We start from the raw sequence: 12,745 nt of genomic DNA, 5'->3' as shown, positions 1-12,745 counted from the left end.
ATTTTCTCCATCTCACACTCACAAAAGAAACCTTTATTATTTCTTTTTTTTTTCCCCCCCTCCTTTCTGGAGGGGGGGAAGTGGTGGAAAATGTCAGTGATGAGGCCTGTTCAAGTTTGCTTTTTACCTACTCCTTTCACTGGAGTTGCGCACTACATATAATGCATAACACCTATCACAAGTAACCTATCCTTAAAGAGAAAGGTGGAGGGCTTGAAAACAAGAGATTAAAGCACAGGGTATAAAACAAACACGCAGCAAGCTCAGCACTGAAATCTCATGCACAGCACGTGCATCTGCAGTAGAGGCTTCAGATGGAAAGATACCAAGTATCTGCTCACTGAATTTGGCAGCTAATTTAAGGCAACTATTTGATTAACTCTTGACAAAACAACACAGGCTGGAAATGACTGGTCAGGAATTGGAAGTAAACAGAGGTCTACATTACTGTTACGGGGCTGTCTAGTAAATGCCTGACATCAATACCACAGATCATCAAAACTGGAACAACTCCAGAGTTGCATTTTCAAACGGAGAACGCTGCTATGATGAGACAAGAGCCTACTGCTCAGGGGAAGGTAAAGCCAGCCTAGGTAAGAACCCCCACCTCCATCTACAGCACCTACATCTATGGAAGATTAGATCCCGTACCGTGGAGGTGTCCACTTGGCATTTCACTACCAACGAACCCACTCTCTCATATTAGTTGGTCACCCTTTCAAACACACCATGTGGACACTCCTCAGAGCAAGATGAGAGTATCCAGCTCCACACTTCACAGACTCTTGCTGGCTCTATCACTGTGCAAGAACCACCGGTGCCCATCACTTGCCAATGTAAATGTTGCTGCTATTGCAGCTTGGAGTCCAAGAGTGGTTGAAACATCCTGACCCCAACCTACTCTTTGAAAATTACTCCATGAAGAGACTAACGCCCATGAACACATAGAAATGAGGGAAAAACTATGCTGAAAAATATCAATCTCAGGATTCATTATTAACTTTGGAATCACAAAGGGAAATTGAAATGGGAATCACCATCTCTTCAAGGAAACCATTTTAACTTGCTCAGCCTTCTGCACTTTGTCCACTTTCCTTTAAGGAAACTTCCTAGGAGAAAAACACACACTCAACAACTTACTTAGTAAATTCCTTCATACCCACTGTGTCACCTTCCTCAGTTTTGCTTTGGACCTGCTTTTTCAAAGGTGTCACAAATGTTTTGACATAGAACCAAAATGAAAAGGGCAAAAGGAGTTCTTGATCTATAGGTTGTTATTGAATGCTAAAGCCGAAGAGTGCTGCAAAAAAATCCTGCCAGCATTAAAACGGAGCAGAGGAAACATCTGTCCACAACTGGCAAAATAGAGTCTGTGTGTAGTAGAACTAGCAAATTCCCCAAGCCTGTAATGCCTTCTACAATGCACAAAAGAGAGTATCAGACTCATGATGCTGGGCAAATCCTCTGTATGCAGACTCTTGAACTGGAATCAGCTGGAAATATCATTTCCACTCTCACTTCCTTGTAAGCAGACAGTATTAGGTCCACCTACATTCACAAACTTTATCAAATGAGACTTTCTACACACCTCTTGCTGGATGCTATTGCCTGGAATCCCTTTATTTGGAACACAGAGATGAGAAGACTGTAAAAGCTGTGCATCTGGGAGCCATCATCATTTGTTTGACCTGGATTTAAAGGCAGATATGGTTTCACTGCCCATTGAGGGTCTTCAGACCTGGCACAAGGAGGCTGATTACACAAGCAGGATTACCCGCCACCATGCTCACATCAGTTCTTAGCCCTAAGTACACACTGGATAACAGCTGATATTCTTCAGGGCTTACCCACAATTGACTAAAACGTATGGTTCTGCAATGAAATAAAGTTACTTCTACATTCTATTGTGTGTGTACCTCTTGATTATGAGTTCTTTTTTAGCATAATGCCAAGAGCAAGTTTCATAACCCTAGGGTAGATCAGACTCACTGGTACATTCCCCCTTAAATTCCAGGTGTGAGCTGTACATGGCAAACCTCCACAATCAAGCCATTGGCATTAATCACACGTTCCATATTATGAATAAAAAGCACGTCTGTAATCCGCTGACATCCCATCAACCTTCCCCTCAAAGCTGCCCTGTGCCTCCTAAGGCAAAAACCCATTTAACAAGCCACAGAGAAGCAGAGCATGTGAACACCACCACAGGCTGGGGCATGAGGTCCACTTAGCTATGCTTTACGCAACAGCTAGTGGGAGATGCCTACTAAAAGCAGAACAGCAACAGATAAAGCAACGTGTACCCTGCTACAGCTTCCAGAACAGTCCATGGCTGGAGGACTTCCTGGGAGAGGTTGAAGTCTTTTGAGATACTTTAATTCAGGTATATAGATTCATAATGAAATTACATGGTCTTATGCTCTGGATAAACTGGCAAGGAACTTGTAAGATAGGCATGCTTCCTTACATAACAAAATGGAACTAACTTCTCCAGCAGGGTTAATATTTTACAAGCACTTCTTGCTATCTTGTAGACATCCTCTTGTGGACATCAGGAACCTTTTCCATAATCAAGGTCTACGGCTCAGGCTGACAGCACAGTTTTAAAGGGCACTAATTACCTGAAGCCAGTAAAATGCTAAGGTGTCACTGGTTTTCATTCAGTTATGAAGCTGCTTAAAACTTGTTCCTTTAAAAAAAAAAACAGGCTAAATCACAGAGCAGCACTTGTACCAAGGATACACAGGGTACCCTTCTGCAGTCATACCGCACTTTATGTAATAAGAGATGTAGGGGAAAAAAGTTCTATCTTTCTCTAGCTATCCAGATGTGCCAGTGTGTACAACCACCACTTCACCCTGGGACTTATCCTTTCCAGAATCCCCTTTCCTGCTGACCACCACTGCAACACTTTTCCTTTCAACCAGGTAGGTGGAACCAGCAGCCTCTTCTGACCCTGAGCTAACAGTGGTTTTAAAGAGAAGAAGGACTCTTTCAACTTGTTTAGCCTGCAATGAAGTAGGTTAAAACAATAGATGAGCTTCACCTCCCTTGTCTTTTGCTCCTCAGCATCAACATAAATGCCTTTCAGCAGCAAACCTTTCATGTCAGATAGGCTGTGACAACGGAGGCTGCAGGATTCCCAACAAGTGACCTTTATGCCTTGGTTGAAAGCAAGTCTCTGAAGATTCAGTCTAGATTTTATTAATTTCTGCCCTCCTGTTTCTCAGGTGCACAGCCACCGGCCAGTTCTGTGTCTCCTACAAGGCAGCAAATGAACTTACTGATAAATTACAACCAAAGAGTGTTTTGACACTGAATAGGTGATAACCTCGGAGACACTCACAGTACGCTCAAATCAAAACAAGCATTTGGCATTACAGGCAACGCATATGGTCACATATTGTTGATTCCTTTTCACGCTGACAGAAGGAAAATACAGCTGAGTATTTTGCTCAGTTTTCTTTCATTTTTAATGGCAACTAAGCCCTGGGTTGGTGTTTTTTGGGTGGGCGGGGGGGGGAGGGGAATTAAGTATTTTTACCTACAGAGCAGCTAGAACAGAGAACGGCTGGATCAGGCAAGGCCTACAACTCCTCGGAGTTCACCCACAAAATAAGGATGTAGATGCTGATCAAACCACACTCCTAAAACATTCCCAAAAGCAAGTTTGCTACACTGCAGGCTTAGTGACGATAAGCAAAGCAGAACATGGCTTTTCTGTGTGCAAAATGCAATTTGATGAAGTTTCTGCAGTGTTTCATGCACAGGAGGATGACACAAATGACATTACAATCAACACATTGTATACGAAGAGAATTCAGCAGTAACCCTCAATGAATTATTTAACACCCCCCCCCGCAACCTTCCTAGTTACCTGCTTATACTGCAAACCCTACCAGTCCCAAACAAATACTTCTTTTCTTCGTTCAACATTGCAGTCAAAACACCATTTTGACATCAATATCACTTGAAATATTGATGAATATTTTTAGATGTTTGGAACATTTACCTCCTAAAACCTGAGACACTGAAGAGACCAGAAATTGAAGCAAAACATATTCTCACCAAACTGACCCCCGCAAGATGAAGAGAAATTGAGAGAGAAGAAGCCCAACTGAGAGAGCTGGGCTAGTTCAGCCTGGAGAAGAGAAGGCTCCTTAAGGGGAGACCTTAGAGCAGCTCCAGTGCCTAAAGGGGCTGCAGGAAACCTGGAGAGGGGCTTTGGACAAGGGCCTGTAGGGACAGGACAAAGGGAATGGCTTTAACCTGCCAGAGGGGAGACTGAGATGAGCTCTTAGGCAGAAGCTCTTCCCTGTGAGGGTGCTGAGGCGCTGGCACAGGGTGCCCAGAGAAGCTGTGGCTGCCCCATCCCTGGCAGTGTTCAAGGCCAGGTTGGACACAGGGGCTCGGAGCAACCTGCTCTGGTGGAAGGTGTCCCTGCCTGTGGCAGGGGTTGGAACTGTATGAGCTTTGAGGTCCTTTCCAACACAAACCAGTCTGGGATTGTACAATTCTGTGTAATACTACAAGACAGAAGGGAAACACACTCTTCCGTCTAACAGGGGACTACATTTAAGTTTTTAATTTTCTATATTCTTTTAGAGGGGGCAAAGCTTAAGATCTCTCTTACCATTTAAGGAGGGTATAACTGTAAAAAAATGGGCCTGTAAATCCTTAAGGAATGCCTGTTTTCCCCTCCTGATCAATAAGTTTGTGTTATTGCTTTACCACACCTAGGGAACCTCCTGTCCCACACTAGTGAGCTCAGCCATCAATGTGCATTGCAGCAGTAGCAGAATCCCAGTGCAGGCTACACACAGATACCCTGTAACGGACTGAAAAGAGCCTTTACTTGTAAAAGTTGGTGGCAGCTTAGTTCTGTGCATCCCTTCAAGGAATATAATCCATAAAGGGACCTTGACATCCAATAGATTTGATTCCAAAGGTTACAAACTCTTTAATAGGTGAGCAGTTTTGCCCTTGTTGCAGCTGCAGGTCAAGATATTAGATTTCACATCTTCCTTGCAGAGAAAAGGGAGTGACAATGCTGTGACTTTTTGTGCTGGAAAGGTTTCTAACATCCTGTCCTCTGACAATGTCAGAAATGTTTCTTCCAGACCATAAAAAGCCAAGGCAAAACAAAAAAAAGCACCAAGTAAAAATATAGCCCATCATCATGGTGCTTAATTCAATGTGTTATAAACAAGTATTAGCATTAGCAAAGTCAAGTCCATCTGTCAAACAAATACTCTCCCACAGACACTAGCTCATTGTTTGCATCTGTTTCATTGAACAGGCCTAGAAAGGTGTGCCAGCAGGTAGATCACGGGATGCTGAGGAAAGCTTTGGGTGAGAAACTGTAGGTGAAATACATTCTTTTTCATGCATCAGGTACTGCATTTCAGTTAACAGCTGTATTGCTTCCGGTTTACACAAAAAACAAACTTTCAGGCATTACAGATTCCATCCATCATAGAATCATATACGATGAGAGAACGGTCTGGGTTGGAAAGGACCTTAACGCTCATCCAGTTCCAATGGCAGGGACACCTTCCACTAGAGCAGGTTGCTCCAAAGCCCCTGTGTCCAACTTGGCCTTGAACACTGCCAGGGATGAGGCAGCCTACGCAGCTTAGAAACCAGATTAAAGCATCTTTGCTCGTTGCTAGAAGTACCATGAGAAGTCTGAGTAAACCATGGTTTTCCATCCACAGAAAACAAATGACCGTATTTTCATTTAGAATGTAACTACAGCTCAACTTCCATGCTCGCCAAGATTTGTGACATTGAGTGTCATTAAAACACAAGCTTTTGAAATATCTTTACTGGTTCTCCCCAGGGAAATAACCTATACAGTTCCTCAGTTCACCCTTAGCTACAAGCCAGAAAGTGTACATCTAGAGTTGGGGGGCTAGATCAGAAAAGCAAAGGGAAAAGCAATCACTTTACAAGGGGCAGAGAACAAATATCTTTGTGTTCAGAAAGCAGTTCTGAAGATAAACATAAAAGGTCCTTCAAAAGTTCTTTAGAAACCAATGAAGAATGTGGAACATGGAGTTACAGAGAAAATGCAGGGCTTGGAGAGTTTACCAAGTTGCTGATCGGGTTTATTATTCTATCATCAGCTCCTCTTTTTCAGCTCCATCTGCATGGATAGGAACGCAGAGGATTGTTTTGCCTATGCTGAGAGAAAGTAAATTCAAAGCACTGTGCTGGCAGCTGCCTTGCATCTCCTTGACCACAGGAGTGGATTCTCCTCACTTGGAGCAGCTGGACTGGCCCCACAGGAGGCAGCAATGTTGGCCCCACTGGCCAGAGCTCTTAGTCAATGGAATAATTGCAGAACACGGATGATCCAGATTTGATGCTGAAAGACAGCTTTCTATAGCTCCTAAAATCTCAGCGATGGATTGAGGGCAGGCAGGTTCACAGCCATGAAGTTTTAAAGCTGCCTAATAAGAGCGAGAAGAATCAACAGTGGGAAAGGTCTTTCTGTGAAGAGGATTTCCAAGACAGCTTTTTAATTTTTCTACGTGTTTTCAAGCTGAAAAACCTTCCTATTATCACTGAACACAGCACTAGCTATTCCACTAACTGCAGCAGCACAAGGGTACCAAACCAGACCAGGCTCCGAGCAGCTATTCCTCTTTGAATCACAGCGCTGTACAATCCTGCTCTGAGCAAGTTTAGACAGCATGGTGGGAAAAACACTGCTGGTTGCTGGCACCTTTGCTAATGGAAGCATTCCTGCTGTTACCCTCAAAAACACGGAGACATTTTTTCAGTGGCAAGCTCTGTGCAGGGAACTAAAGAACAACTATCTGGGTTTCAGAGAGAACTGGGAATATTTTCCCCAGAATCTCATTTTCCAAAGCAGGGACTCAATGTTAATTTTCATCCAACTGCAGCACAGTTGCTTCAGGATTTTTGTTACTGGAACCATTGTCTCTAAAACCTGTAGAAGGAGAAACTGAAGAAGATGAAAGAATTAATCCCAGAAAGAGAGGGCTGTGCATGTGCAGATAGTGTGGAGAAAGAAGAATCAGCATGACCTTTACGGAAGGGCATAAAAGAGTTGAGCATCAGTCCTTGGAATTAGTGAATCACCCTGGGTTCACTAGTGCCCATCATCGTGATATCTGAATACCCGGGCAGAGGTCAGTGATCAAAGCAGGCATGTTCAAGCAAAAAAAGAGGCAGCAAAGTGAAGTAAAAATGCCTGAGTTTGCTGAAGACCAGATTTAAGTCTCATTGAACACCTCAGCTTTGCTACGGACAAAAATGAAGGAACCCAGAAATCCTATTTGAAAGCTGACACTTGAAACGTGCCTAGACCCAAAGGAAGGCAACATACAATCTAGAATTACCCAAATCATTTAACTCTGATCCATTGTAACTGCCTGAGAATAGCTACTGCAGGAGGATCCTCCTCTGTCTTTTCACAGTGTGCCTCAGGATTTCCAGAAGGAAGGAAGATACGGTTCTCCCATGATTATCACTACAATCTTCGGTAGCCCATTTTCAACAGGTCACTCACTGTATTGCAAACACTTGTTCACAGTTGCTGAGGCAAAGCATGAATGTCTCAGAACATCTTCCTTTTACTGTCTAATGCAGATTTGTGGTCTTCAGAACTGCAGTAATCCTCTGAGGGTTTAAATCTACATTTACAGCCAGTGTAGAGGAAGGGAAATCATAGAATCTCAGATTGGTTTGTGTTGGAATGGATCTTAAAGCTCATCCAGTCCCAACCCCCTGCCACAGACAGGGCCACCTTCCACTAGAGCAGGGTGCTCCAAGCCCCTGTGCCCAACCTGGCCTTGAACACTGCCAGGGATGGGGCAGCCACAGCTTCTCTGGGCACCCTGTGCCAGCGCCTCAGCACCCTCACAGGGAAGAGCTTCTGCCTAAGAGCTCATCTCAATCTACCATCTTTCACCTATGAAAGAGTGCCTATCTAAGACATGTAAGAAGAGGCAGGTCAAAGAAAGCTGATGGGCTAATGTAGAGATATAAAGACTGTAAAAGCAAGTGCTGGCATTCATTGCTACTTCTAAAGCCCCCTGTGTTTTACTTAGTTGCTCCTTGCCAGCCATTTCTTGCCCTCTGGAAGCATATTTATCTCATTTCTATGAGAGGGGACAATTCTGCAGAGTCATTGCAGAGCGATTTCAGACTAACATGTTACAACGCTGGAACACGAGAAGAGCAAGAGGAAACAGAGAAAGTTGAAGGAGCATGTACTTCCCACTCCAATCAGAGCAGGGGCTTCAGGGGCAAGATGCACAAAAACTGCATATCCCCCATTGCTCGCTGCGGGTCAGGAATCTGCGCCTGCAGACCAGGACCACACAGGTTCCAGCGCCAGTGGCTTGTGAAAATAATCTCCCCAGGAGAAAGAAAACACACATGTATTAACTACTGAGAAAGAGATTTTCAAAGGCTCTTGATATCCAGCTGGTCTTGATTCATATTGACTTCAACAAAATAGTCTTGGACCAATGGTGAGCGCTCTGAAAAAGCCCCTCTTCAACTTGCCATTGAGGTATGAAAATACAAGGTATAAAAAGGGATTGTCAAATAAAATAAAGTCTACAAATTAAAAATAAAAGGCTACAATAAAATTTGGCTTTAGGCCATAAACTAGGGGGAAACTGACAGCAAAGACAGTTAAATGATGGTATAGAGAACGCAACAGGAGCTTGTCTGAAAAAAAAGCTGATGCCTTTTAGAAAAGGATTTGTATAGATAGGTGGGGAAATAAATTCCGGATGGGACAGCAGTGCAATTGAGAAATTAAATAAATGGCGAATAAGGATGACTAAGTAGTAGTTAACATGCCCCTTCTCAGTTGTATACTATTATTACATCTATTTTTAATGTCTCTTCAGCTGTCTGCAATTGTCATCCTTTCTTCAGAACTTGTTCCAATGCTCTTTGATACTGAATTAGCTGTTTTTCACTCTCCGATGCTTACAACCACATCTTTTTCTTACTCAACACTCCCCCTTTCCAACAATGTTGTTCCATTGTCTCTGTTTTTCATCTCTCCTCATATGTTGACTCCCCAGTTTCTAAGCCCTCCAACTACCCTTGTTCATCTCTTTTTTTTCTGGAGCTCTTTTGGTTGAATCCTAGCATGTTTCTTTTCTTCTTTTCTAAAGATATAAGCATGTTTTATATCATATCTGGCTACTGTACACATTGTTACCCCTTCAGAGGGGCATTGAACAGCGACAGCAGTGTTCATGTTGGAAATAGTAAGCTAAACTAATGGAAAAAAAAGTTCTTTTTGGCTTTTGCTTTCTGGTTCTTAAAAAAGAACCCAAACATTTAAACTCTCCCCTTTTCCTTTTTATCCTTGAATAACACAATCTGTCCATGAGCAGCTGAATATTCAAACAATAACTGGCATCAGAAGTGTTGGCGATTCTGGAGCTCAGGATGTGTCTAAGGTGAAGTGATAACACTAGATTTAATAATACTGAAAAAACACACAAGTTCTAATGCGATGCGATGGGCTACTGAGTGAACCTGACTTTTTCACCTCACAGGTATGCCATTCCTTACCTTTATAGCTAATGATGCTCCATAGTAACTTGGGGACACTAATTCATATATCAAAAAAATCACTTCCAAACATGTTTCACACAGTCAAACTCGCCATCTTGATGCCTCAGATTATTCAGCTTCACCATTAAAAGATCAGTCTTTAATTTATCTACTTCAAAACAATTCTATTTACCTTCCATATTCCAAACCAATAGTGTAGTTGAGTTGTACTTAACCATGCTCTTTGGAATGATGTGTTCAATGCTCAGACTTCCAGCATAGAGGAAGCTTACCTTCAGCTGTGCCCGAGATACCATCAGCTTTGAAATTGCTTGTGCTTTTCTTCCGGCGGTGTTTCTTTCTGTTCGCATGAGGTGAAGGAGGTGGATCAAGTTTGGGGCTTGTTGTACTCGATATACTTGGGCTTGAACACACAGAATCTCCTAACCCAGTATCTGCAGTTTGGGGTGAAGGGTAGGGGAAGGGGGGGGAAGAAGGAACAACAAAAATACTACATCATTTGACTTAATGGCTGCCAAAATCCAAGATAGAACCCCTTGCAGTCTATTAAGCAGCTAATTTCTTGAGCTCATTGGCTTCCAAAGGCTACCGGGGAGTCTCCTAACAATACCCATTAGTTTTTCAAACAGGTACAACAAAGCAACTCGGCTGAAGTTCTGATTCAAGTCCAATTGTATCAACAGTACTCTGCATCAGTTTTAGAAGCAGACCAGCTGGAACGCAAAAAAAACCAATGGAAAATCGCTTTATTAATTCCAATTGCTCTTTCTTTCAAAGAACATAGAATTATAGAATCCCAGACTGGTTTGGGTTGAAGGGACCTTAAAACTCATCCAGCTCCAACCCCTGCCACAGGCAGGGACACCTTCCTCTAGAGCAGGCTGCTCCAAGCCCCTGTGTCCAACCTGGCCTTGAACACTGCCAGGGATGGGGCAGCCACAGCTTCTCTGGGCACCCTGTATCTTACTGATCCTCAAATTAACTCATGCAACACTAGTCTAGTTTAATACATAGTGGAGCAGATACCCAAACATCCCCTGGACACTATCAGCTTTCATTCATATTAGAGACAGACACACAGAGAAAAGGTGGTGATGGCAATAAAGGTGCTAAAAGAAGGTAATTAATGTATGCTGGGTAGAAAAAAATACTACTGTCTTCAGTGTGTTTAGTTTCCCACTGTATTAGCTATGGTAGCACAACATGCAACCATTTTAATAACTAATGGCAGAGTCATTTTCTTCCCTCTCCCACCTAATACCTCACACAACCAAATCAAAATGAAAAGCTGACGACCTCCTCCTCCCATAAGTAGAGGCCACAGTATCTTCCCTGGTCCAGGTAATACATGAATGCCTTCTCTTTGAAGTAGTTCTCGCTTCTTCATCTAACAGCCACATTTAACACAAGTTTAGGCAATGAAGACATACTTGAAATGTCACTTTCCATCTGGGTCCTTTCATGTAGTAAACACTCTAGTAACCCTAATCCAGTATTTTACCCCAAGGTTGGTAACATGGTTTTGGTTTAACTGCAACCACTGTCTGGGCTATGATTAGTGCTAAATTAAGTTCTATTTTGTTGGTTTCATTTTGGTTTTAATCGTGAAATCTAACATAACACCCTACACTTTAAGTATAATGTTCGCTATCATGGAAAGAAAAGCTTTTTTCCAGAGCCAGAACAGCACTTAAGATGAATTAATATAGAAAAATATAAAGCCAAAGATTATTTAAAGAGTAGCTTCTGGTTCTTTGAGTAACTAAATCCACATACAACTGCCTATGTGATAAAGAAACACGCTTTTTTCCCCTAATAAATTTACTTACTAATTACCCATTAAGCACAGTTGTGCTGCAAGTTATTAGTGGGGGATAAATTATCTAGCTAAATGCCTGGCAATAGAGCCCAAATCAAACATAAGCTTTTTATTCAGGATTTTTGCTCTTTTCCCTATGCCCACTGTTTTGTAATCACTCATCAAGTATTTAACCAAAACCGGGAACTATGGGAATGGATTTACTACAGATCCGTGTAGGAGACTTCAAGTCTCCTAAATGCTCAAAGTAACTATCCTGCAAGGGTTTGCTATCTCTCCAGGTGAAGAGGAAGGCAATTCCTGATGAAAATCCATGCCAGTGCTCTGCATGCTCTTTGTAATGGGGATATGGATACCTTTGGCTCCTTGACACTGAACAGAACGTGCAGAAGAGGATGCCTGCAATACAAAGGCATGACCATGGATGCAAGCTGATTACTGCTAGGCCTAAATACTGACTTGAGAAGGTACAAGGGCTGCCTTCATCACCATGTGAGACTGCAGTGTCAACCGTGATGCTCAGACCCATAAAACGGAAGAAGTGGTGCTCTGATGCAAAACCACAGGGTATGTTTTTCGGTAGGATCCTTGTTTAAGAAGGTGAAGTTAGATCCATGCAATCACTGCAGCTTACTTTAATTTATAGGCTATAAATTGCACTAACAAAACCCGCTCGTGGGCTCTGAAGAATGAGGACCGTGCGGTTTGACTACTCGCACAGGGAAGCTGAAGAATTAACCTCCTGTGGTAAATCCTCGTGATCCACAGCCCTTTCCAGGTAATAACCTGCCGTCCTTGTGTCAAACGGCTCTGAAGCCAAGAGCCCGAAGCTTTCCCTCCCCCTCAACCACAAGAGAGATGCGAGTTGCTCATAAACGGGTGCCGAGCCGATATTGTTGGTGTATTAATGCCCCGTATTCCCAGTTTCGCAGACCACCCTTTGAAGATGGAAGTTATTTAACATTCTCCTGGTTTAAAATATGAGCAATCAAAAGGCACCGGGCTTACACGCTGTGCTTTCCCATTTCCCACTACTTCTCTTGCCTGACAAGGTATTCTTCAAATTGAAAAGAGGGCTCCTGAAAGCCCGGCTTCGGAAAACTGTAAATGAGTTCAGGCTTCAGCCCGCTGAATACAATCTCATCCTCCTGACTGAATACAAATAATGCATTTTATTTTGTACCAATTACCACACCTGAGAACAGACGACCACTGCTGGAGCTATTAAATAAATAAATAATTAAATATATAGGGTAAGGGAAAAGGCACGCCAAATTAAAAAAGCAAGCACCTCATTACTCCACACCTAAACCAGCTTTGACAGAGGCACTGGTACTCATAAGATGCGTT

The 12,745-nt window shown here is 42.8% G+C and overlaps 1 protein-coding gene across 8 annotated transcripts in view; it reads right to left on the bottom strand.

Annotated features, from left to right (window-relative positions):
* AGAP1 (ArfGAP with GTPase domain, ankyrin repeat and PH domain 1) overlaps positions 1 to 12,745 on the bottom strand; it is a 319,948-nt gene that overhangs the window by 74,871 nt on the left and 232,332 nt on the right. For all 8 annotated transcript variants that reach the window (XM_061379186.1, XM_061379187.1, XM_061379188.1 and 5 more), the window contains one exon: positions 9,849 to 10,010. In XM_061379186.1, the coding sequence (XP_061235170.1) occupies positions 9,849 to 10,010 (162 nt within the window). The remainder of the gene's footprint in view (positions 1 to 9,848; positions 10,011 to 12,745) is intronic.

This window comes from Neopsephotus bourkii, unplaced genomic scaffold (assembly GCF_033783945.1).
Source record: "Neopsephotus bourkii isolate Nb327-2 ecotype Australia unplaced genomic scaffold, CSIRO-AGI_Nbou_v1 NB_1768, whole genome shotgun sequence".
Taxonomy (NCBI): Eukaryota; Metazoa; Chordata; class Aves; order Psittaciformes; family Psittacidae; genus Neopsephotus; species Neopsephotus bourkii.
This window is presented reverse-complemented; position numbering and strand designations above follow the sequence as displayed.